Below are 22421 nucleotides of genomic sequence, written 5' to 3'. Positions count from 1 at the left end.
TTTGGTTCATTTAGAATAATCACTTTAAATGAGACTATATTTGAGACTGTATACACACACATTTACATGTTTACTTTACACACATATAGGTACAATATATGTACATTCTATCTAAAATATCATATACATGTGTACATACATGTTTTTAAAAGTCAAACTGACATATTAATGGAAACACAGTCCTTACATCTCTGGTACTGATTTTCTATTAGCAGCAGCCCTACACATGCTACGTCTCTGAACAGCATGTCAGTGCCATGACTCTGTAAACACGCAAATGTGACTGACACACTCTTGAGACAGCTTTCACCTTGGTAGAGCACAGGGAGCACCACATAAATTTTCAGGAGTTAAATGAAGCCTCATGAGTCTTTCAGAATAAATACCTCCAGGCTAGGTGGGACCACAGCCAAGCAGCCTAGAAGTTCTATCCTTGCTTACAATAGTTTGTGAACTATGATACTGAGAGCTATGTAATCCAAGTATTTTAAATACTTCCACACCATTTCAAGTACAATCATGGAAATTTAAAAATACTCCTCTATCATCATATATTATATAGAAAAAAACCCAGTTATTTGCAAAGTTCGCTTAAGTGAGATATTGGAGTACTTAAAACTTACTTTAGAATTTCTATCAGTAACGCCATGCTCTATCAGCAGAATATTGGCTTCCTCATTAGCAAATTCAGTAAATTCACTGAGGGTAATCTAGTGATACAGCTGGTAACCTATGACATTAAGTTAAATAGTATGTTCAATGATCAATGTATCTCTAGAAAATTAGTTCAAAATGACGCATCATTTTATCAAATGTTCTTAGGAATTAGCTAAGATCTCTCGTTAGAAATATGAATCCCCTTGAAACCACTCCCACAAATAGCCAACATTTTAAGTAACTGCCAAGCCACCTGCTTTTCTGCAAGAAACATCATGAAACTCACAAGTTAGTAAAGTTTTGGAAAGCCTACAAAATCCCTGTCTTTCTAAGTTTACATATTTTGTTTCAGTGACTTTATTTCCTCTTTTCTGAGAATTAAAAATTCTCCACATCAGATTTATAGTTCAAGGCACAGACTTATTTGCAAAAGAAGGACTTGTAAGTAGATGCCAAAGAACCCTTCTTTATCACTTTAGTCTTGACTTGGCACAGTGTTTCAGATGGTATTCATTTGGAATAAAGAGATCGATGATATAACTTGTCCAATCCTCCTTCATAAGTGGCTTTACTAGAAGTGGGTAAGGGCATAAAAATATAAATTCATCTGACTGTAGGCAACCAAAAACATACCAACTCATCTTGGAGTAATTTAACCAATAAGATGATTTAGAGGACAGTTCAGTGGCACCATTTTGGGAAGGCAAAAGCTTAGCAGAAGGAACATAAATCAAAGGTGACTGGCAGGTAAAGGATATATGCTGCAATCAGCCAAACCATGTGCACACTGGCACAAATTCAATAAGATCATTTATAAAATTTTTAAGGCAGAAGTACACAAAAGGGGGTCTGGTGCTAACTAAATCCACAGATAGCTTACATGCCACTGAAATAAACACTTCCAGATGCGGGTGTACAAAAACCTTTCACAGAATGAAATGTTTTCTTTCATAAATCTGAAGGAGGGACACTTAGCAGGGAAGGGCAAAAATGCCTGAAATTGAGCCTGAACTTCTTACAGACTGGAAGTGTTTGTTGAGGTGGAATGATTGTACGGGTGATGATCAACTACATAGCGAGTCTCCTTTAGAAGCATCACTACAATCAATAAGACTGGATTTCTGTTAAACTGTAGAAAAAGTGTTAATTCATCATTTCATAAATCCTATAAAATCTGGTGTGTAAGTTAGTGCTGCTCTCATTACATTCCTTACAGTTTGTTTTTGAGAGGGCGTGGAAGAGCAATGATAGAGATGATGGGTTCTCACAGAGATAAAAGCTGCTAATCAAAGTTTAGGAAAATAATGCTTTGGATCTTACCCAAAGCTACTGCAGGCATGGCTTTAATGAAGAAAAAAAAATCAAAACCTGGTCAGATTTGGCATCTTTTAAGAATGCATGACCAAATTCATTACCGGTTTAGAAAGTCAATTTGTTCATCAAAACAGCATAATATGTGGGACTTTCTGGTCATATATACAAACACTCCCAGAAGTTCAAACAGAAAGCTATGTGTCTTTCTTTTTTTTTTTTTTTTAAGTTTAGATGACTTCTGCTTTGAGCTACCCCCACCCTTAACCAGGAAATCCCCCTGAAATTAGTTTCTCTGGTGAATCTTTAATTTAATGCCAGTTCTTTGTTAAGTATCTGAGCACTGAATTTAGTCTTGAGAACATTTCTAATTATCTGTTCTATGCATTCAGCCAAATTGTAAACTTGCTATTTTTTATTCTCTCACTCAGGGTCTTATTCTACTTATTCTATATAGTAAATAGTATAGTAAATAGATCTTGAATACATTTTGTCTTTTCTGGTCTCATGCCATAGCCTCAGAAGATGCTCTTTTAGCCTCTTGCCTACAATATTGCAGTGCCACCTAATTTGTTTCTTTGCCTATTATATCTCCTCACACCAGTCTCTTCTCAACACAATCACTTCTCTCTCTTCTTTTTTTTTTTGATGCAGTCTTGCTCTGTTGCCCAGGCTGGAGTGCAGTGGCGTGATCTCAGCTCACTGCAACCTCTGCCTCCCAGGTTCAGGAGATTCTCCTGCCTCAGCCTCCCGAGTAGCTGGGACTACACGTGCGTGCCACCACACCTGGTTAACTTTTTGTATTTTTAGTAAAGACAGGGTTTCACTGTGTTAGATAGGATGGTCTCCATCTCCTGACCTCGTTATCCGCCCACCTCAGCCTCCCAAAGTGCTGGGATTGCAGGTGTGAGTCAGCATGCCCAACCCACAATCACTTATTTTTCTACAATTCAGAGCTGTTCATACTAATACTTTGCTTAAAAAAATCTGAAATAGCTCCTTAATGACTATATCTGTTGTTTAAAAGAAAATTTCCCACTGTGGGCAGTGGCTCACATCTGTAATCCCAGCACTTTGGGAGGCCAAGGCAGGAGGATCACTTGAGGCCAGGAGTTAGAGACCAGTCTGGGCAATAGAGTGAGACCCCATCTCTCCAAAAAGTTTTAAAAAATTAGCCAGCATGGTGGTGCATAGCTACTTGGGAGCCTGAGGTATGACGATCACTTGAGCCCGGGAGATGGAGGCTGCAGTAAGCTATTACTGCACTACTGCATCACAGCCTGGGTGGGTGATAGAGTGGGACCTTGTTTCTTTAAAAAAAAAAAGGAGAAGACAGAAAAGGAAAAAAATTTTCCAAACAGAACCGGAGAACCCCAATATATTTAAGAGACAAAAATTTGTATAACTAGAGAAAACACTATTATTTGTGGAAAATTCATAATGTATTTTGGCAGAACAGTTTGATAACTGCCGGCCTAAATCATAAAGTCTGGGTAAACTGGCTTGCAATTAAAAGTCCTTCTCAAAATGGCATCACTCTATCTTTGATGCTTCATCTCATCTCAACGTACTCCAGATTCAGTTCCTCATCTCTGCCTGAACAGCCATGCTACTTTCATACATCTATTTTACTTTTCATTTTATTCCTGCCCCTCTGTGTGCCTGTATTGTCTTTTCAAAATCACTACTCATTCCCTTCACCTGTTTTATAAAGTCAACTATTAAACACCCTAAAAGTTTTCCTTCACTTCCTCACGCAGATTGTGCCATCCTTTCACTGTATCTGAGGCACTGTCCATAACATCAATCACATGGCACTGCTTATTTATTCACCTCCTTTGCTAGATTTGAATAACTGGTTTCTTATCTCCATACACCATACCTCCCTCCCAATACATTTCTAACACAATGTTTGGCACATGCTTATTGATAAATGCAGATATCAAAGCTATAAGGATCTCAGGACACATGTGGATGTTAATAATGGTCACATGTAGTTCAGTTGTACAGATATGGATTCTTGTCCATACTCAAAAATCAAGTGCTGTCCTTTGTACGTGAAGTGTGCTTTCATTCTATCAGGAAGGCATGTACTTTGGATTGTTTTTCTAGCAGTGGTGGGTGACAGATTGACTCATAGCAGTACACAATCTTGCCTTGCCTCCTTATCAACTTTCTATTTTAACCATTTGCGAGCTGGTTGTGTGAGCAATAGACATTGCTTGCCATCAAAAGTTAAGGCAAAGTTAGGTCACCAACATGAAGATCAACCCCTAATACTTTATTCTTTAGACAGTGGCTTCAGAGAAAACCATACTGTAGAAACCAAGCTAGCTCTCTTTTCTTTTTTCTCTTTCTCTTTTGAACACCAATTCTTACCTGCTTGGATGAGAACTATTTGTCAACTATAACTCCTTTATTCATTAGGATCTTACCTTAATTAGGTCTTGAATACCGGTATGGTTTTTGGGTTAGATCAGTAATACAGAGTAAGATCAGAGCCAGAAATGTAGTCTCTAATGTCTCTACTGGAAACTGTAAAATCTACACAAGTGTTTGAATTGGATTGACAGAAATCTGTAGGCCAGGCTGTGAACTTCTGCAGCCAGAAAGTCAACTCAAATACTCCCTCCCTGCTATTTCCACCAGAGAGGCACAGCAGCCCAACTGTCACCTTGAATGCACCTGGGCAAACTCAGAACCTGACACTGGGCTCTGTCCTCATGACCTCTGCCAACTAATCAGTCAAAATATTTCCTGATCTAGAGAGCATACTCCACATATTGGGCATATGCCCAGAACTGCGAGTGCACTCTAATCAGGTGGGAGAACCTATCCAGGTGCCAGGGCAAGAATTAACATCTGACTGACATATGGACTATGAATTTTCTCTTCTCGCAGCCTAGAGTCATGCAGAGGCAGTATGTGGGGGTGGGATATTTGATCTGTGCATACATAGCCTAAGGGATTTGGTTTAAATCAAATCATAATTAAAACACTGGTTAGGAAAACAAGGCATAATTATTTTTTTCCTGCACATTTTAACTAACTTGCATATAGTCTTAAATATATGTTGGGCACAATAAGAGTAAGGTATCAGTTTCATTTTTGAAAGGTGCAAATTTCCTATTTAAAACAATCCATTTATTATGTTCTGGGATTAACTTTGCAACTACGTCAGTAAATTAAATGACATTTCAATGATTACATTTGTTGACTAAAGTTATGTAACACTATTTAAGAAATCACCAAAAAGTAAATCACCTACAGTTCAACAGGCTCTCATCACAGGTATTTGGAGGTGATTTTTTTTTTGTCACATTATCAATAAAAGAGTATACAAATGTTTCACTTAAACAAAACACACTCGTGAATGTTAGATGTTTCTGGCAATAGTAAATAAATAATCTATTTAAATAAAACTGATACGTTATTTTTCTAATATTCAACTAATTTGTATATAAAATGCTTAAAAAATGTAAATAGTATTTTTGCTAGGTCAACATGAGCAACTTAATGTACTGAAAGAGTTATCTTTCTGAGTATTTATAATCTTCTTGTTTCTTCATAGACTTAAAATAAGTTTCTTGCCACTTTTAGAGCACAATTTTAAAATTTAGAAATAGCTCAACTTAGTTTAGCTCTTCCTGGCTAATCCTTGTGCTGCTTTCATGAATTTATGACTTAAACGAATCCTGTAGTTTTTTTTAAAGACATATTTTCCTTTTCAGAGTCACTCCAAGGATTTTGTTCATTTGATTTCCATTCCTCCAGAAGATTGGAAAGACCTAGAAACTATAACATTTAAACCTCAAGATTTAGTCCTTTTAGAATATTCCACTCAAAAGGTTTCTCTTTGGTGTAAGCTACCCCTTTCCTTGCACCCATGATAAATTCTTCCTCTATTCCTCCAGATATAGTATACCTGTCATAACAAAAAGAGATTAATTTCTTGAAGTACTACCAATTTAAAAAGACTTTGAAATATATAAATTTGGAGAAACTACAGAGGGATGATTAAGACTGTCATGTTTCATTACTACTTTATGCCCCCCATTAGAGATGAGTGATTCGGTTTTTCAGACTATGTTCCTGAAAATTCTAGAATTCTTTGGAGTATTCTAGGGTCCTAGATGTTTGGTTTGAAAGTCTATCACAACTTTTGTGCTACTCCAAATACAGGCTATGTCATCCACTGTTTTATATTTGAACTTCTTATAATTGTTTGGTTGATTAGTAAGTTGTGTATTGGAATTTACATTTGTTTTGTTTTTGATATTTAAAGCAGCCCAAATATACTCTATATAAAATTGTGCAAGTAAATCTATCACCTTAGGATGTATGTCCTGTGCTGAACTAAATTTGAGGTGTTTACTAATAATACAAAATGAAAGCAGGAAAGAGCAAAATGTGTTTGAATAGTCACTGTATACCACAGAGAAAACATTAGTTGTTGGCAATACCAGGATTTTTAAAAATAGAACTGAATAATTTCTTATAAACAAATGTACTGGCTACCCCAAGGTAAGATATTGCTGCAGAGAGTTTAAATGAGATAAGATCTCTCTTCCCCACATCTGCCTGCCGATTTAAAAAAAAAATTAACTGAACAATTTTATAATATAACATGATCGTACCAACTCCATTTGGCAACCTAGAATCATGATGCTATGCTTACAATAGCGGAAAATGAAGTTCACCAAATATGGTTTCAATAGACGAAGCAAAATAAATTTAACTCTCAAACTTCAATAAATATTTGTCAGAGAAGAGTCCTCAGATGACGGAGATTTTCTTTGTGACACCTTTGAGTAGCTTCTAGTGTTTTAAGACTCATTAAAAAATATTTTCCAGAAAACCATGAAGTAGTATGCTGGATAAGAAATCCATATATTGATTCCCTCTAAACACTTTCCAGTTTAGAAATATAAGCACGTGTCAGATATTGTTAGTGAAACAATTTTCAAGCAAATAATTTTTACTATTTCCTTTGCACCAAGACTACTGCAGGCCTGTGCAGTACATTATTAAAAACGGCTGTATTTTGAATCAAACTCTTTTCAATACTGTGCAACTAAAAAGTATACAGAAATAAAGTGGACATTAATGAATATAATATTCCAAATGTCATCCATAACTTTGACTTCAAAATACACCTATACTTACTGAATGAAATTTTAAGAGTGGATCTTCCTTATACAAATATAGACTTAACACCTCTTGGAATACTCGTCTTCTACAGAATTTAGTTTAGGAAATGCTGTATTTTTAGAATAAAACCACTTAAAGAGTTAAGAATACAGGCCAACCTGTAAAGAAAAAGTTTAATGGGTAGGATTAATAAAAATTTATTGAAGCCTATGGTACCAGTGAGCCACAGAATTTTAGCTGCTATACACAGAAAAGGCTCTGGTGATTAAAATTAAAAGTGATTATATTAAATGTTTCATATTTTTCTGGAAAATACTCACTTTCAGGTTATTCTTACATGATAAATATGCTACATGTTAATTTTTTTTTCCTTAGGATCAGTGGCCTATAGTTTCAAACATGTGTTTGGGCTCTAATCTGTAATAATAGATTTAGTACTCCCAAAAAATTTATTAAGAAAATTTTCACTTCCAGTAAAAACACATATAATTTAATTCCACCCAATTTCTACTTGGTATTTACATTTGAAAATTATTCTAATATTTTGTGACATTTAATTTTCCAGGTTGAACACATAAGATGCAGACAAATCTAATGTGCTCATGACATAAATATTCACAAATATGAAATTCTCGGTCAAAATAGTCATAACAATCTGCTATGCTACACTTTTGTTTTTAAAAGTTCAATGTGGAGAATTCTTTAAAAATTTTTCATATTTTTGATCCCTATTAGTCCATTATGAACATCCCTAAACTAATGATATGAAAACATCTCTAGTACGCTCTAATACATTTACATCAAAGTAAATGGCCACAGTAATCTGAGTGTCAGGAGGCTGGATTCTAGGGTTGGTTCTGTCATGCACTTGCAACATGTCCTTGGGTACATCACAAAGCTTCTTGGAGGTCCAGACTAACTGGCTAGCTCAAGTCCTTGCCAGTTTTAAAATGCTATGATTCTGTCTCAATTTAAGGCAGCTGAGTAAAGACTAAAGCGACTTGTTTCTACAGATGCACTTAAGGTATTATTCAGGTTAATGACCATGCTTAAATGAGCAATTTTATTGTCTCACTATTCTAGTTCAATAGAAAGTTACCTGATAACATGCGAGTTCAGAGGGTTAACATTTTTCTACCGTGAATATCAGGAGAAACTAAAATAGATTTAGGCATTACAGATGGGATTATGTCATCACACTCAGCGAACACAGTTTCCTTTCTCTGGCTTTCAAAATTACAGACCTGGGTTTATATCAGCAATTTACAGCACTTCCCATTGAAACCTAGGCTTGAGTAGGTAACCATGGGTACCACCCACTGCTTGTAAATAGTGAAGATCTAGATAAAACATGTCTGACCACCTTCCCTGTGACATAAGAGAACACCAGACTACCCTTCAGAGTATTTTCTCTGAGAGAAAAAACCAAATGCTCTAATCATAAAATTTCTAAATGCTTTTTACTTCTAAACCTGAACAAGTAAATTCTGAGAATGTTTTTGTTAAAACCATTACTATTACCATTCAAAAGCATTTGAATTTTTAGGTTGTGAAAAAAATACTTTCCAAACAAATGCCAATGAATTTTCTGATGGGACAATTCATTTAAACCTTTGTTACACCCATTTTTAGACCCTGATGCCCTTCCTAAATATTGTATTCTTTATATATTCAGGTAGTACATACAAAACATTACCAATAATTTTGGAAAATAATACAGAATAGAAAACAGAAAGATCTGAGATATGCTTGTAGTAATTTAATAGATGATAAATAAAGCAATCCTAATAAATAGGAACTGGACAGATTACTCATTTAATTGATTGACATATTTTGATATTTAGTTTTTATATTATAGAAACTCTCATACCATATATTAGATAAAAATGTAGAATTATAGTTGAATAAAAAATAAAAATACAGTGTATATTTAATCTTAGGTGATACAATTCTTTAAATCATAAGACAATGGAAAATTATAGAGGAAAATATTAGATCTAACAACATAAAATCCTATTATTGAAAAAGTATCAAATTAGAAAAAATTAATAAAGGGAGAATTGGGAAAAATACCTGCAACAACCCTGACAAAAAGTTTTACTGTTCATAATTGATAAATGTCTTCAAATGTTTTTTAATTACAAAAATTTATTCACATAAGTTAGTAGATTCATACAAGTAAATCTAATGCCCTACAAAAAATGGCAAAGACATAATCACAATTCAAAGAAATACAAATTATTAGCAAATATATAAAAATGTTCAATATCATTAGTTATCAAATACAAATTAAAACAAAAGTATACTATCACTCACTAGCTGTATGTGAACTTGGGAAGGCTAGTTACAGTCTGTTAAGTTTTCTCATTCATAAAATAACAATAGTTTCTATTTGTTAAGGTGTCGTGAGGCCTGTGTGAGTTAGTACAGTGCAGTCCATGATGCATGAGGTGCTCAATAAATATTAGCTGCTATAATTGCTACTTTATTTTTGCCTGGAAAACGACAAAAATAAAACTGATAATATTCAATGCTGATTTGAGTTTATACTCTCATATACCACTTATACAATTATGAAGTCACTCATGTTTTCTAAGAATTATTTTGGCAAGATTATCAGGAAACTTAAAAGGACCGATTCTTTGATGCAGGAATTTCACTTCTAGTAATCTATCATGAGGAAACAACCAGATAGATGGGTAAATGTTTACATACAAGAATATCCACTATCACTATTTATAACCTAAATACAGAACAAAATGGAATGGTTAAGTGAATAAAGGTACAGTTAGATGTATAAGGTGTACTATGAAGCTATTACAAATCATGTTTTTAAGGACTACATAATATACTATAAAATGAGTAACAATATTAGAATAATCTCAATTTTGCTAAATTATTAATATGAATATACAAAGAAAAGGGGCAGGATGAAAAGGTAGTAATATATTGACAGTAGTTATCGCTAGGACATAAGTTTTATTCTATTCTTTATTTTTCTATAGTTTCATAATTTTCTAACATAGTAGCATTTCTTTCATAATGAGTAAACTGAAGAAACTTTAAAAGTTGAGAAAAATAAGCCCAGTAATTAAAAAATGTATCAACTTTGACATATGATCATCAATTTCTGAAAACCTTTTCAATAACTTATAAAAATATGTAAAATCACAAACACTGAAATTGAAGAAACTTCATAAATGAGGTCACCCATTTGTTCTTTAGATTTCTGTTCCACAGAGCTAGTATGCAAAATCTAGCTGGTATGCAAAAAATTGGGTGGTAAGTATGTACACTCAGTTGCTAAGACTTATTTATGATGATCAGTGATTTAAAAAATTCATGCTCTTTAACTGTTATTAATACAAAAAGTAAAAATGAACATTTATTTTCAGGAACAATAACCTTTAAATAGTATTTCAATTTTAATGGTATAAACTATTAGTCCATAAACAAACCACATTATTATTTAAATTTTTAGTTTTTTCCGGGCTTATAGAGTAAAGCCAGATACCCTCTGTGTGTACTGTGCACACACATTTGAGTGTGATTGAGTGGGATGGTTTCCGCTTACTTTGTATTATCTCTTTTAAAAAAGAGATAATAGCTACTACTACTTCCACTATTACTAATATAATTTATTAAGAGCTTACTACATGTTAATTAAGTTCACAGTACTTAGTACTTCTTAAATCCTATCATGAAGTATAATCTAATATCCTTACTTTAGAGATGAGGAAACAGCCATAAAGTGGTGAAGAAACCTGTGTAAGGCTACTTAGCTTGTAGGTGGCAGGGCTGGGATTTGGACCCTGGTCATTTAGCTCCAGGATCAAAGTTCTTAATCACTACACAATATAACTTCACATATTATCAACTACTATGAATAAAAACGCAATATAAGATGGCAAACATCAAAATCACTCAGGACATGCTAGGTTGCAAAAGCACTCTAGAATACTGCAGATCAGAGAATCTGAAGTGATTTTTAGAATTAAGAAAGATAAACAAGAAGCAAAAAAGTAAAATTAGTTTCTCTAAAGGTTCTTTAGAGTGTGTATACAGAAAGTGAGGTATGGTGGGGACAGTTGCAAAAGTGTGTATTTCGGGAGAAAGTGTTTGAAGCTAGGTGTTAGAAGACCTGAATCTTATCTCTGGTTTAATTTAATTTAATCTAATAAATAGCTTGACTTAGGAAAATTACTTAAGAAGGTAAGACCTTCTCTTATCTTCTGTGTAGAATTGAGAATAAATGAGAATACGGAAAGGAAACAAATCACCAATGAAAATCAATATGCCAAAGAGAGTACTGTCGTTAACTGCTGAGTGGGGATGGATGGCATGTGTCTCCACAGCACTCGTGAATGTGGTGTTCACATGTGTGTGGCAGGTGACTGATGTTTATGCCATTCTCCCTGTATACTTCCTACTCTAGGAGCTACTACAATTCAAAGCATTGTTTGTATTCTTCTCTTTATACCTAAAGCTAATGTGGCTTTAAGTATTCCTTTATCATTTTAAATAATTCCTAAGGTGAAATATTCACTTACAATTCTTCATACAATGAATTATATTCTGAAGTTGATCATGTCATTTGGTATAAAATTATTTCAGAGTCATATAGTAGACAGAAAGATGACTCGCTAAAAGGAGATTTTAAAATATACTATCTGAATTGTTTTCATGTAAACTATTAACAATATCAAATTATTGGAAACTGGATATATATACATTGTTATGGGTATTCTAAACCAGATGTTTCATTTAAATATATACCAAAAACTCTAGATTCAGGATGACATGCTATGAAGACAAAATCTCTATGCTTCATAAATATAAATTAGTTGTTCATTGGCATTTTAATTTACGAAGTACATTTTACATTGGAGGCAAGTCAGTTCAGCCTTTCTATATGAAAATATAGGTGTCAATCTATGATTACTATGGAAGCAGCCCACATACTTTTTCTCTTGTTAGGAGCTGCAGCTCAAAGCCTAGGTGGCAAAGTGTCCCCACTGCAGCTTAAAGTACCATGTCAGGTCCTCAGAGTGGACCTTAGGGAACTGAACATCAGCATCCCCAATCATGGTAAGTTTCTACCACGAGCTCCTTTTTTTAGCAGCTTGAGGTATGTGGGAGCCAAGACAGGGTGGCTGCATTATTGACACACGCAGTCTACAAATCTATCCCATTTTAAAGAGATAATTTTTAACTTTAAAAGGAAGATTTATGTATTATATACTGTGAAACTGTGTCACCCTGGTCATACAATTCATGGTATAAAATAGCGTAAGCAGCCTGGGCACAGTGGCTCATGCCTGTAATCCCAGCACTTTGGGAGGCCGAGGTGGGTGGATCACCTGAGGTCAGGAGTTCAAGGCCAGCCTGGCCAACATGGTGAAATTCTACTAAAAATTACAAAAAGTAGCTGGGCATGGTGGCGGGCACCTGTAATCACAGCTACTCAGGAGACTGAGGCAGGGAGAACTGCTTGAACCTGGGAGACGGAAGTTGCAGTGAGCTGAGATTGCACCACCACACTCCAAAATGGGCAACAGAGCAAGACTCTGTCTAAAAAAAAAAAAAAAAAAAAAAAAAGTGCAGGCATATTCACTCTGTAGTATGGGCAAATTCTCATAGCTGAAGATAATGGAGCAGACCTTTCCAGGTGGCGGTACCCTTCCGGGGAATAATAACACCTTGGATGCCCCTCTGGGGTGGAGTTTGTTACCAATTGCTGTTCATTTTGTTTGATTGCTCTACTAGTGGCTAACTGAATCTTCCAGGTCATGGCTCATTTATTTTCCAGATGTATTTAAATTAAGCATTTTAAAATTGTGTCATCAGTTTTAAAAAGCCCATTCTTTATGTTTATTAGATCAAAGTTAGCTTAGGCAATATCTGAACCTAGCTTAAAGTACATTTTTATCATACACTAATACTACAGTTTTAGATTGTAAAAGTAGTAATACATAAGTACCAGGTTGGACATGGGGGAAAAGATATACATATACACATGTATGTAAATAATGTCATCAACCAAGATGGCTCTCAAGTGATCTGTCCAGTCTATTTGAAAAACAAAAACTTTGAAGAATGAAGCAGCTGCCACTTCTTTTTGAGGAAATAATGCAGGCTTCATGATTAGGAGGTTTTCTTTTTGTATTGGATACATTTTCCTTTATTACGTAATTTTATTCATTACTTTTAGTTACCATTTTAGGTTATTTCTCAAAAATCATGTTTCCCTTTGCTATCTTTTAATTGCTTCTAGATTATTACCAAACACTGCCTCTTTTTTCCTCTTTTTCCCCTCCATTGTCTCAACCTATTCGTCATTATTTGACTGTTATTGATGGATTTGATATTTTTAATCTTTCATTATAAATTGTTTTTTTTTTCAATTTCAGTTGGTTTTTAAATTCTTACTTCCAATTATCTCTTATTTTTCTCATTCATAATTTTTCATATTGATCTTCCTTTTGGCCTGTCATTTAAAACAGCTTCACCTATCATGTAAAAGAAACTTGATTTAATTATTTCTTTTCAGTTATAAGACTCTAAAAACATTCATGCAAAAGGATATATTGGTTTAATCAGCAATATTAAAATCATGTTCTTATGCAAGATGAACTTCAAATATTAAAAGTGCAAAGCATCACCATTACAGAGAGCTTCTGGAGACACTTATAAAGCATGTTCTTCCTGTTACACAGAGAATCTATCTATATAATTAACAAAAACTAATAAAAATAAAGAATGGAAAGAAAGCATTCTATTTAAACATAAGGAAAAAAGATAATATAGACAAAATCATGACTTTTATGAATAGTAAAATCTACTCTTAGGTAAAAATGTATACTATGTAACACTTATTATTTATTTTTTCATTTGTTTATATATAATGTTATACATATGTATTTTCATTAGCTTGTTAAAACAGAATACCAGAAAAGTAAATCTGACTATTCCTCAGTTATGTATATCAAACTCTACTTTCTGTTGAACTAGTTCCTTATAGAGTAGGACTTGAAGAAATTCCTCTTAACGCAAGTAAGATTTTTTTTTTTAAAGGGCCATAAGATGAGCATTTAATTAAAACACACACATCTGCACACACTTTCTTTAGGCTGCTGAAATATCAGGTCTTCAATTCCCCATTAAAACAACACAAAACCCTGATTATAAGTTTGCAAATCATTTGAAGATGTAAAAGGCTGTCTGCATTTCAGCTTACTTCAAAGCCAGTAAAGAAATATCTCTTCTTCTTCCAACTAAAAGCATGTTTAGGAGAAGGATATCTGATAGAAGTGGTAATGCCAATCTAACCAATTTTAAAATATAAAGTGCTACTAGCAATATTTGGATACATATAATTTCAGAATAACGTTTTATAAACTTAAGCTTTGAAAAATAGAAACTATAAACCCCAACAAAAAAACTTAATTTGTAATTGAAAGAAAATAATATTTTGTAGAAAAAAGTGTCCTTCCAAAAAGAGATGAAAATGACTTTCATTTCCCAAGAGAATTATGCCACTTTTATACAACAAAATTACAGTCACCACAAATTGCTTTCAACAATTCCAGTGCTTCTTCATTTGACCACTTGAAAATCAAAATTCTTTCATATTATAAATATAACTTTTTATAACTCTGTTATTACGTACTGTGAATGGGGAAAGCGGGCCAATCTTGTGGCTGTAGCGTCGAATGGCCTCTCTGATGTGGCAGGGCTGGATGGCATCGCTGTGAGCCTCAACACCACAGACTGCAGTGCTCTGCGACAGAAAAACACATAAATTGTTACTAAATCAAAAACACACAACAGAACTACAGTGTATATATATGAAAATAAACCTTTACAAAAGAGACCGGTTTTTCCCTTAGGATGCACATCACTACTGCCATATACTACATCTAAAAAAGAATTCCATTAACAAATCAAAGATGACTTTTACATGACCCCTTCCAAGCAGACCTACCAAATGCAATTTTTATGCCCACAATATTTCACCTAAGTCTGCATGTCAAGAAACAGGAGAATACAGCCACTTGCCTGCAGATAAAAAGTGTCATGAAAGCTTACTGAAAGAACCACAGGAAGTTTTTTTTTTTTTTTTTTTTTTTTTAAAACATGTTAACATTTACTATTATAAATGTTTCTTAGGAGCTTCTTTGGCACATTTCTGAAATAACTTGAGGGTCATCAACTTAAAATGAAAAACGTTAAATTGCTATACATTTATTTATCATACCTGGGATTGTCATAAGACCATTTCAACTTGGTTTCTAATTTTCTAGGTATCTCAGGACAAAACAAAAATGAAACCAACAACTTTCTGTTTTAATTTGCCACATCTGTAAAAGGCAGGTTTGCAAGCACAAAAAAATACAAGAAAGATAAGGATTATTCGCGATGAGAGTGTGAATACAAACTTAAGAAATTATAGATGTGTATACGTGTGTTCAGCACGATTTTTCAAAATAACTTACAGGGCTAAACCCTAGCCCTATTATGAGCTGGATACATATAATTTCAGAATAATGTATCAGAGCTGATTAGGTATCAGCTCTGCCAAGATACATAATATCTCAGGTCTCAGTTTCCTCACTTGTAAATTGGGAAAACAATTATAATTGCTTGTAGGACTGTTGTGAAAATTAAATAAGTTGAAATACATAAACCACTTAGAACAATGCCTGACACATGCTAGGAAATTGTTTTATTTTTATAAAGAGATGATGTTTCATTTTGTCACCTAGGCTGGAGTGCAGTGGTGTGATCACAGCTCACTGAAGCCTCAAACTCCTGGGCTCAAGTGATCTCTGGCCTTAGCCTCTGAAGTAGCTGACACTAAACGCAAGTGTCACCACATCTGGCTACTAAAAAAAAAAGATTAATTTCTTTATAGATATGGTCTTGCTATGATGTCCAGGGTGGTCTTGAACTGCTGGGCTCAAGTGATCCTCCTGACTCAGCCTCCTGGGTAATGTTAGCTAGTAATAGTATTAGGTTATTCAAATTAAGTGTTAAAAATGGGAACTCTTCAAAGTATAGTGGGTAGCAGATGGCAGGTCATCAACATTAAAGAATCAACTTGCATATTACTATAACTGGGGTCTAGAAGTCATTTGTAGCCACACAATTAATATTATTTGTTTTTCTGATCATTACTATACTTTTTTGATAATTAATACATTTTTTACACTCATAATTCTTTGTAGGGAATATAACTCTATAGATAGCAACCTCTATGGATAGCAATTTGGCAAAATGTTATCAAAATGAAAAAGAACAACCTCTTTGACTCAGCACACTCACCTGTAAGAATTTATCCTACAGATATATTGCACAGGTGCAAAATAATATATATACATAAGGATACTTACTGTAGTACTAAATGTTCATCAATGAGGGATTGGTTAAATAAATTATGATACATCCATTCAAAGAAACAGAAACCAAAGCAACCACTGGAAAGAATGAGGCAGTTCCCTACAAACTCCTATGGAGTTATCTCTAAGATATTATATGAAACACTGATCAAAAACTGAAATAGGAGGTTTATTATGGTAAGTCTTTGTGTTCCCCTAAAATTTGTACGTTGAAATCCAAGCCCACAAAGTGATGGTATTAAGATAAGAAGCCTCTGAGAATTGATTTATCCATGAGGGTGGAGCTCTCATGAATGGAATTAGTCCCCTTATAAAAGAGACCAGGGAAAGACCACTCACCCCTTCTGCCATGTGAGGTTTGGGTGAACAGATGACTGCCTATGAACAAGGAAGTGGGCCTTCACAAAACACTGAATTTGCCAATGTCTTGATCTTGGACTTCCTAGCCTCCAGAACTGTAAGAAATACATTCCTACTGTTTATAAGCCAACCAGTTTACAGGATTTTGTTATAGCAGCCCAAATGGACTAAGGCAGGAGTGTAAGTTAGAAAAACTTTGTGACTGCCATTTGTAAGATATAGAGACACATAAGCCAGCCTGGTTGAATCATGCTATTTTTGCCAAAAGGTGACATTAACTTATATTAAAGTAAAAACATTGAATTTTGTGAAAAATGTCATTAGAGTTTCCATTTTGCCAATTTCAGGTTTATCTGCCATAATTCAGCAACTGTTAACATTAGCATAATGAAGCTACTAGGTGCACTTTTATACTTTCTTGATCTGCTCATTGAGTTCTCTGGAAGCAAGCCTTTAAATGTTATAATCCCAGTTTTTTTTTTCCACTTCAACAAATATCTTCACATTCTCTTCGTCTGTCAACATCTAGTCCTTTATCAAGGTGCTAATAATCTGTTTGAATTAAAAATGTATCCCAAGTTTAGAATTTTTAATATAGCAGTGGTTCTAGCATAATATTCTTCAAAACTGTTTCAGAAGAATTAACATAAAATGTACATATTTGTTATTAATAATCTTATATCAGCTATAAACACATGTGAAGAGCATTATACATCAATTCATCTTTAACATCCTGATTAGGCCCAAATTTTAGGATATTCTTTAAATTTTCAAAAACTAAACACAAATATTTGACAAAATACTGAGTCCTGTTTATAAAGTGTTTGCAGAAATCTCTCTGGGAACTAAACTCTGTATTTCTTTAAGAAAAGCACTAGCTGTTTGGAAAAATTCTCCATATGTCAGGTCCTCTTCCTCTTGGCTGCATTCACACTCTATTCTTGTATCTTTCCATTTTTGTATTAATAGCTCTTCAACTAGAAACTGATGCTGGGTATCAGAAGTTGAAATAGCATACGGAGTTCTACATCTTTTCTGGATTTGACTATTGTCTCTCTGTTTTTCTTTGCTGGTTTACAATGAACAAAATCTCTTAGCAGTTTAAACTCTCAACTGTGGTACAGGAAGTTATACTGAAACTTAGGTTGCCCCTGGATCTCTCACTGAGCCTTTTCCTCCCAACTTAAAAGTTCTTGGCAGGGTAAGTGTCCTATCCTTTCTCAGCCTTCCCCTTACCAGAGTCAGTGTTTAAGAAGGATCTAGAATTTCATTCAATTGCATCTTATTCTTTCCACATCTATAATGGTAAACTAGATCTTTTGCTAAATGTAAAATCTTCAATAATTATAGAGAAGTAACACTCACCTCAGACTAGAGCAACTAAAAGGTTAGTCCTACTATTATTCACATTTTGCGGACCACAAAAGTTGATGTGATCTGGCCAAGGAAGTATCATCTTTCTCCTCTTATACATATAGCTCCTCCAAAATTTCATCCTTATGGAGAATTTTTTTCACATGAAGGTGGGCCATTCATTGGCCAAAGGATATAGTGTACGACATATGTAATTTTCTCATTTAAAAGTTTGAGATGGTAACTGTTAAAATGTAGTTCTTACATAACTAGAAAAAGCTTTTCTTTTATTTGTATAAATGTGTACAGTACAAGTGTGATTAAGTTACATGCACAGAATACAGAGTGGTAAAGTTAGAGCTTTTAGGATATCTATTTCCTGAGTAACATAGTTACCCATTAAGTAATTTCTCATCATCTACCCCACTTACTCCCAACGTTCCAAATCTCCATTGTCTATCACTCCACACTCTACCTCTGTGTGTACACATTATTTAGCTCTCACTTATAAGTAAGAACATGCAATTTTGACTTTGTTTCTGGGCTGTTTCACGTAAGATAATTGCCTCTAGTTCCATCCATGTTGTCGTAAAAAGTATTATTCATTCCTTATTTCTTTTTTGAGACAGATCTTGCTCTGTCCCCCAGGCTGGAGTACAGTGGTGCGATCTCGACTCATTGCAACCTCTGTCATGCTTAAGTCACCCAAATAGCTGGGACTACAGGCACACCCACTGCGCCTGGCTAATGGCCCATAATTTACAGTTGGCTGTAAAATAAGGTTTTATTTCTGGGTTACCTACTCTCCTCCATTGAACTATGTGTCTATTTTTATATCAGTAGAGTCAGGGTTTTGCCACGTTAGCCAGGATGGTATCAAATTCCTGACCTCAGGTGATCCACCTGCCTCAGCTTCCCAAAGTTCTGGAATTACAGGCATGAGCCACTGCACCTGACCCATTCTTTTCCATTTCTGAATATTACTTCATTGTGTATACATGCCACATTCTCTTTACCTATTCATCTGTTGATGGAAACTTAGGTTGACTGCATCTTTGCTAAAGTAAATAGGGGTGCAAATAAACATATGAGAGGAGGTATCTTTTTGATGTAATGATTTCTTTTCCTTTGACTAGATACCTGGCAATGAGATTGCTGGATTGAATGATAGTTCTATCTTCAGTTCAGAAATAGCTATACTGGCCGAGCGCAGTGGCTCATGCCTGTAATCCCAGCACTTTGGGAGGCCGAGGCGGGTGGATCATGAGAGGTCAAGTGTTTGAGACCAGCCTGGCCAATGTGGTGAAATCCCGTCTCTACTAAAAATATTAAAATTAGCCAGGTGTGGTGGCGCTTGCCTGTAATCCCAGCTACTCAGGAGACTGAGGCAAGGGAATCGCTTGAACCTGGGAGGTGGAGGTTGCAGTGAGCCGAGATCACGCCACTGCACTCCAGCCTGGGTAACAGAGCGAGACATCATCTCAAAAACAAAACAACAACAACAAAAATTCCATACTGTTTTCAATAGAAGTTGTACAAATTTACACTCCCAACAACAGTGTACATGAGTTCTCTTTTCTCCATATCCTCACCATGTTATTTTCTCTTTAATAATAGCCATTCTGATTGGTGTAAAATAGCTCATTGTGGTTTTAATGTGCATTTCTCTGATGATTAGCGATGCTGAGCATTTCTTTATATGTATGTTGGCCATCGGTATGTCTTATTTTAAAAAATGCCTATTCATGTCCTTTGACTAGTTTTTAACGGGATTACTTGGTGTTTCTTTTTGTTATTGTTGCTGCTTAGCTGTTTGAGTTCCTTATAAATTCTGGCTGTTAGTCCCCTGTTGGATACATAATTTGCAAATGTTTTCTCCCATTCTGCAGGTTCTTTGCTCACTATCTTTTTTTTTTTTTTTTTTGAGGCGGAGTCTCACTCTGTAGCCCAGGCTGGAGTGCAGTGGTGTAATCTCAGCTTACTGCAACGTCTGCCTCCTGGGTTCAGGCGATTCTCCTGCCTCAGCCTCCTATCACTATCTTATTTCTTTTACCACACAGTAGTAGCTTTTTAGTTTAAGTCCCGTTGTCTGTTTTTCTTTTTTTAACCTGTGCTTTTGAGGTCTTAGTCATGAATTCTTCACCTAGACCAATGTCCAGAAGAGTTTTCCCCAGGTTTATGTTGAGTATTTTTTTATAGTTTCAGGTCTTACCTTTAAGTCTTTATTCCATCTCGAGTTGATTTTTGTATATGGTAAGAGATAGGGGACCAGTTTCATTCTTCTGCATATGCTGATCCAATTTCCCAGCTCCTTTTTCTGAAGAGGGTGTCCTTTCCCCAGTGTATGTTTTCGTTAACTTAGGCAAAATTTAGTTAGCTGTAAAATACGGTTTTATTTCTGGGTTGCCTACTCTCCTCCATTGATCTATGTGTCTATTTTTACATCAGTTCCATGCTATTTTGTTATTATGGCCTCCTAGTATAATCTGAAGTCAGGAAATGTAATGTCTTCAGCTTTGTTGTTTTTGCTTAAGATTGTTTTGCCTATTTGAGCACTTTTTTCGTTCTATATGAATTTTAGGATTTTTTTTCCTAATTCTGTAAAAGATGGGGTTGGTATTCTGATAGAGATTACACTGGATCTGTACAATGCTTTGGGCAGTATAATCATTTTAATGATATTAATTCTTCTGATCCATAAGCATGGGATGGTTTTCCATTTGTCAGTATCCTCTACAATTACTTTCATTGCTGGTTTGTAGTTTTCTTTGTAGAGATCTTTCATTTTGTTGGTTAAATATTACTAGATATTTTGTTATTTTATTTATAGTACTTTAAATGGGATTGCCTTCTTGATTTCTTTCTCAGCTAGATTATCGGTGAACATAAACACTACTGATTTTTGTACAATGATTTTGCATATTCAAACTAAAATTCATTTATCAAATCTGAAAGTCTTTTGGTGGAATCTTTAGGTTTTTCTACACATAAGATCATATAATCAGCAAACAGGAGTAATTTTACTTCCTCTTTTCCAATTTGGATAACTATTATTTCTGTCTCCTGCTTTATTGTTCTGGTTAGGACTTCCAGTACCATGTTGAATAGGAGGGGTTAAAGTGGGCATCATTGTCTTGTTACAGTTCTTTGAGGTAATGCTTTCAACTTTTTCCACTTCATTAAGATGTTGGCTGTGGGTTTGTAGTATATGGCCTTTATTATTGTGAGGTATATTCCTTTTATGCCTAGTTTGTTGAGGGTTTTTATAATGCAGGGATGCTGAATTGTATCAAGTGCTTTTTTGTACCTATTGAGATAATCATGATTTTTGTCTTTCATTCTGTTTATGTAATGTATTATATTTATCGATTTGGGTAGGTTGAACCATCCTTGCATCCCTGGTATAAAACTCACTTGATCATGGTAATTATCTTTTTGATATGCTAGTAGATTTGGTTTGTTAGTGTTGAGGATTTTGGAGTCTGTGTTCATTAGGGATAATGGTCTGTAGTTTTCTGTTTTTGTTGTGTCCTTGCTTGGTTTTGGTGTCAGGATGGTAATGACCTCATATAATTATTTATGAAGAATTCCCTACTCCTTAATTTTTTGGGGCAGGTTCAGGAGGACTGGTATTAGCTCTTCTTTGTACACATTTGGCTGTGAATCCATCTGGTCCTGAGCTCTTTTTTGTTGGGAGATTTTTAAATTACTGATTCAGTCTTGCTACTTGTTATTGGTCTATTCAGGATTTCTGTTTCTTCTGGGTTCAATATTGGGAGGTTGTATGTTTCTAGGAATTTATCCATTTCTTCTAGGTTTTCTAGTTTGTGAGTGTATAGTTGCTCATAATAGTCTGTGACAATCTTTTGTATGTTTGTGGTATCAGTTGTAATATCTCCTTGTTCATTTCTGGTTTTATTTGGATCCTCTCTCTTCCTGGTTAATCTTGCTAGCAATTTACCAATTTTGTTTATCTTTTTGAAGAACCAACTTTTAATTTCCTTAATCTTTTGTATTTTTTGTCTTTATTTTTATTTAGTTATGCTCAGGTCTTTGTTATTTCTTTTCTTCTGATAATTCTGGGTTTGGTATTTTCTTGCTTTCTAATTCCTTGAGACAGAATGATAGGTCATCAATTTGGGATCTTTCTGCTTTTTTGATATAAAGGCATTTAATGCTACAAACTTCCCT

The 22421-nt window shown here is 34.6% G+C and overlaps 1 protein-coding gene across 1 annotated transcript in view; it reads right to left on the bottom strand.

Moving 5' to 3' along the window:
- The window catches only part of LOC113225056 (transcription initiation protein SPT3 homolog), a 108025-nt gene that overhangs the window by 64347 nt on the left and 21257 nt on the right, over positions 1-22421 (bottom strand). The window contains exon 4 of the mRNA XM_026455477.1: positions 14789-14899. Within this exon, the coding sequence (XP_026311262.1) occupies positions 14789-14899 (111 nt within the window). The remainder of the gene's footprint in view (positions 1-14788; positions 14900-22421) is intronic.

The sequence above is a fragment of the Piliocolobus tephrosceles genome, chromosome 5 (genome assembly GCF_002776525.5).
Source record: "Piliocolobus tephrosceles isolate RC106 chromosome 5, ASM277652v3, whole genome shotgun sequence".
NCBI classification, from domain to species: domain Eukaryota; kingdom Metazoa; phylum Chordata; class Mammalia; order Primates; family Cercopithecidae; genus Piliocolobus; species Piliocolobus tephrosceles.
This window is presented reverse-complemented; position numbering and strand designations above follow the sequence as displayed.